This window comes from Sinocyclocheilus anshuiensis, unplaced genomic scaffold (genome assembly GCF_001515605.1).
Source record: "Sinocyclocheilus anshuiensis isolate Anshui unplaced genomic scaffold, SAMN03320099.WGS_v1.1 scaffold145, whole genome shotgun sequence".
Taxonomy (NCBI): Eukaryota; Metazoa; Chordata; class Actinopteri; order Cypriniformes; family Cyprinidae; genus Sinocyclocheilus; species Sinocyclocheilus anshuiensis.
This window is the reverse complement of record NW_015537973.1, coordinates 2,245,732-2,250,878: the sequence shown is the minus strand read 5'-3', so window position 1 is coordinate 2,250,878 and position 5,147 is coordinate 2,245,732. Positions and strand designations below refer to the sequence as shown.

The window sequence follows — 5,147 nt, the reverse complement described above, 5'->3', positions numbered from 1 at the left end:
TATATATATATATATGTGTGTGTTTGTGTTTGTGTGTGTGTGTGTGCGTGTGTAAAAACAAACATGAATGAATAGAAGATGCTGTTTTATTTATTATCAATAATATATTTTCAAATGTACATCCAGTACAATCCTCGGCCAGCTACAGTAATAAAGAATCATCCTCTGTTAAAAAAAGAAATCATGAATAATAACAAAACGCAATTTCTAAAGCTTTCATTCATCAAAGGCAATAACACTGAGGGTCTCTACTGGACAATATCACTACTCAGCACCAAAAACATGCTTGCATATAGTCAAACCAGCTCATTAGGATAAATTAGCTTGAAGCTGACAAGTCCACAGTCTTTTGGATTAAAGCCGGAGCACCTTTGGTGAACCTGATATATCACAAAGAAATGATTTAAAAGGGCCCTGATATAATCAAACAGTCAGGTATTTTCAAGGTCTGAATAAATTAAACAGCAGAGCATTATTTATTTAAACCTTTATAGAAAATGTTGCATAAATAGCTTTTTCAAGACAGAAGACAGGCATGTGCACTGGGTTTTGGCCTTTTTGTTGACGAAACATTACATTCATAAATATTATGGTTACTTGTATACATATATTGAAGAATCTTATGCAACGAATAACAGCATATGCCTCATTTGCTATAATCCACTGAAATATGTTCAAAAACCTTGGTTTTGCCTTTGAAGCTGGTGGCCAGCACAAAATCACGCTGGTCTGTGGACAGTGCTGTGAATGAGCGTGGCCACTGAACATACACATCCCTGAACTTGATAAATTTCTGGTTTTCCTCATCCCACCTGAAGATCTGGGAGAAAGAATAATCACTGCTCAGAATCAAATAGTGCTGGTCTTTGAACTTGATGGGCTGTAATACTGTGGCGCCACGTGAAGGCAAGCCCTGTACTTCTTCAAAGTGTTTGCCCGTCCACCTCATGACTTTTGAGTCACCGATGTAGCAGGCGAGCGCAAGGTAGGGAACATCATTAATCCTAAAGGCCTTCACGCTGACAATGTCGTCCATATTTGCTATCTCATCATGGAGAACAAACTTCTGGGTGCTCTTGTTCCATTGGTAGATAACAGGAACCTGGGAACGGCTCACGAGTATGAGGACAGATTTGCCATCTAAATCAAAAAACTCTGCATCGGTGTCACGAAACCATTCATGAAGGAACTGGTATGGGTAGAAACCAGTTTCATTCCACTTAAACAGAGTTGTCATTCCAGCTTTGGAACTGTCCACAATTAGGAAGAACCAGTCATCTCCGATCTGGAAGACTTCAATGTCATTCGGCTTGGACACATTAAGCATTTCAACTGCTTGAAATGTGGTGAACTTATTCTGTGCTTGGTCATATTTGTAGACGAGGGAGCCATCGAAGAGTTGGGAGACAATGACAAATGCCTGCTCGTTGATCAGAACAGACCGGCATCCAACAACAGACCGACCTGAAATATAATATATTAAAAAAAATGAAATCATCATCTATACTCTTTCATTTTTATGACATATGACAAATGATTATGGAGTCAAACCTGTGATGTTATCAAAAGGCCTGAATTTAGTCTCAATGTGATCCCATTCCATGATTATGCAGCTGTCTGAATTTGGAACTGCCATAGCGACATATATATCATCTTTGTGAGAGAAGATATCTGCTGACATTGATTGAGTATTCACTATTTGGTACTGAACAAAATCTGAAGGGAAAAAGAACCAGACATATGGAAGCGCATTCATTAATTGTCACTAAACAAGTGTAAACAAATCATATATTTTTTCTTCACACCTTTTCACTGCATTTATCAAGACAATCAATGCAAAAATTCAACATAAAATCTGACATATCTAAGCAACAGAAATTTAGTTACCCGTGGAGACACACTTGCTGTGTTTTTCTGGGACATCCTTTAATAGGACGCCCTTCATGCCAGATGGACTGGCACAGTAAACATCAGAGATCGTGGCATTGGATCGTTTCAACCACAGCATCAGCCACATGGACTCACAGTCGCAATGGAACATGTTCCCACGCAGATCTCTGTTTATTAGACATGAAATGATCAAAACACTCTAAAAACTCTGCAAATAAACAAAATCATATGTGACTGCAATATTATTGTTTCCCAGCTATTTAGCATAAGTGGTTGTCTTGCATGTTGATTGCATGTGCACATTTGTAAACAGTGAACTGAAAAACTCACAATTCAATCAAAGAGCGTAGATCAGAAAAAAGACCCCTGGGTAGTGTTTTTAAATTGTTGTTCGCTAATGATCTGTAAAAACAGAGAGGAAATTAATCAATACAAATGGACAGAAGACTTTACGCAAATGTAATGTACATACATATATTAGATTTCCATATGATAAATATATTGTCATGTGAAGTAAAAACATGAAACCTATTAGAAATGGGAACATTTGGACACACTGTAAAAAAAAATCTGTGACATTTATGGTAAAATACCAGCAGCTGTGGTTGCCAGTTAAAAATCAGAAGAAAAAAAAGAAACCGTATTATGCTAAAGCCTATTTTAGAACCACCAATAACTTTTTGTTACTTTTTAATTTTTTAATATATTTTTGAAAATTGTTCAGAAAATCAGAACTTCACCGTTAAAAATATGGTAGAAACATTTTAGGTTTTACAGACTTAGCTTAAATTCACAATATAAAAACGTATTTCATTAACTGATGTAATGTTAATAAACCAGGATATTGAAGTACTAATATCTGTTTTAAACCACTGAAATGCTGATAACCACCAAAAACAGGTGGTGATAAGAGAGTCACATGATGAATCAAAGCTCATCACAATCAGCTCTTCCAAAAGCTGAGAAGGAAAATACTAATATATATAAATAGAAGGTGCACAGTGTCATTCACACAACACTAAACACCATCATGGTAACACACATGATACTGAAATAATGCAATAAACATTCATTTAACAACATTAGATGTAAGATAAAACACTAATGTACACAACTGATAAGAAAAAACTAAGAAGAAACAGTTATTTTAACGAAAAAAATTAAAATATGAAGTGTCATGCAGGGAATTCGGGGAGTGTCAATTTACAGTTTTTCACTGTAAATTATACAATGACTTTTTCTTTTTCACCTCCAAAAACCGTAATTTTAACAGTATTTTACTGTAAAATTACATTAAATGTAATTACAGTTATTCACCGTATATAGTATGGAAACTTACTGATAACCAATTAACAGGTTTTTATTGTAGCATTTTTACAGTCTTTTACTGTTAAAATCACAATCATTTTTTACAGTGCATATATGTCATGTATATCCATCCTAAAACCTGTCAATACATGTTGTGAATATATAAGTGAATATACTAATAAATAATAAAATATAGAAATGTATTTTTTTAAATTTTTATTAAAAAAAACATAAACGTACAGATTGTTTTTTAGAAGTTGCACATATCAGTAAAATATATATTGTTGACATATATGCTTGCTGAATATAATACCATATAAAATCATCATATAGATATTATTAACATATAAACAAATGTACTGTGGGGATTTCATATATGTTATAAACTTATAAACTTATCTTCATCTACCCAGAGAATGTATGTATGTGAAAATTATATATCGCCTTACCGCAGGTAACAAACATGACAATATCACTCTTGACATATGGCAATATATTACATTTCCATTTGGTTATTTATACAAGTCAGGATGTTTAGGGACTTTACAGTGTACCTTATAATACAATTCAAGACAACACCAATATATCACATAATGTACTGACCATCTGAAACAAAAATATATATTACTTAGCCTACTAAATTAAATGATGCCTACCAGAAACCTGTCTAAATAAATACAACCTAGCTTTTGCTCGCTGTATGCCATATACTTACAGATGTGTAACATCCCGAAGTCCTCTGAAGGCATATTTGTTTATCTCTCCAATCTTGTTACCTTCAATAAATCTGGTTGGAGAAATAAAATAAGACAAAATAGCTATAAAAAGTACTTCAACCAATAACCAATATTCAACCAATAGGGATTTTGATAAAGTGGTCCAGGCATCCAACAAATATATCAGTACTGTAAAGAAGTGAACATTTTTGATCATTTATTTAAATCAATAAAAGCTGTCCAAATACTTACAAATACTCAAGATGAGGAAGCCCTGAGAATGCATCCTCCTTGATTTCAGAAAATGAATTAGAACTAAGGAGACTAAGAAGAGAAAAGATGCCAGAATATGCCAGAAAATTCTAAAACATAAATATGACCAGCATAAAAAAAGAATGCCTTGGATTCAACGTGTTAGTGTTTTATAATGCAGATAAACAGGTACATTTATAAAAAAGTGATGCAGCAGTCACTTACAGTAACTGCAGTGAGGGCATGAGCGAGAACATAGCCTCCTTGATTTCTGGGAAACTGCAATTGACAATACTCCTAAAAGATAAATATAATAAATTAATAAATATAGCTTACGCCACTTCTTTAATTTATTGTTTTGTACCAAACACTACGATGATGCACGTTCAGTTTCGAAACACAAATACAGGCTATATCCCACTATGTTTGATAAAATTATAAACATTTTCGCAAATAAATTGTTAGGCGAACATAATATCACACTTACAGAGAGTTGATGTCACTCGGTATAGTCCGTGGGATGAGAGACGAACCGACGCAAATGATTGAATCTGTCGTACAAGTGCATCCTGAAGGACATTTGAATATTCGCTTTGATCGGGACAGTTGAAATGAACAAACGAGCAGTAAAGTTACCAAAAGACACTTTCGGATGGAAGGTAGTTTATCGTTTGTAAGATCCATGGCTTTGAAGCGGAGTCGAAAGCAAACGCTCCCCTGTCCCGCACAGCAGTGAAATGCAGCACGAAGGACTGACTTCAGAATCAGCAGCTCTGATGCAGTCAGTGCTTTAGACTGTCCCATTAGAGGAGGCATCACGAGTCCACAACAAAATCTCGAAGTAGCCATGTAACTGACAAATCATACCACTTTTTGTTTGTGGTTGTTCTTGCCTTGAGATGCTTTTAAAACGTGCTAATTATATTGTTTTATCACACCTCTTTCTGTTTTTCTCTTTGCTGTTAACTGAAATAAGTTAAA

General features: G+C 34.5%; 1 protein-coding gene across 1 annotated transcript; it reads right to left on the bottom strand.

Annotated features, from left to right (window-relative positions):
- Window positions 1-628: 628 nt before the first annotated feature.
- lgi2b (leucine-rich repeat LGI family, member 2b) lies at window positions 629-4,911 on the bottom strand. The gene is made up of 8 exons (XM_016464072.1): window positions 4,654-4,911; window positions 4,392-4,463; window positions 4,167-4,238; window positions 3,914-3,985; window positions 2,221-2,292; window positions 1,888-2,057; window positions 1,552-1,716; window positions 629-1,464 (listed from the first exon to the last, which is right to left on the bottom strand). Exons 1-8 carry the CDS (start codon window positions 4,848-4,850, stop codon window positions 647-649), a joined length of 1,638 nt encoding a protein of 545 aa, XP_016319558.1. The 5' UTR covers window positions 4,851-4,911; the 3' UTR covers window positions 629-646.
- Between the last annotated feature and the right edge of the window lie 236 nt (window positions 4,912-5,147).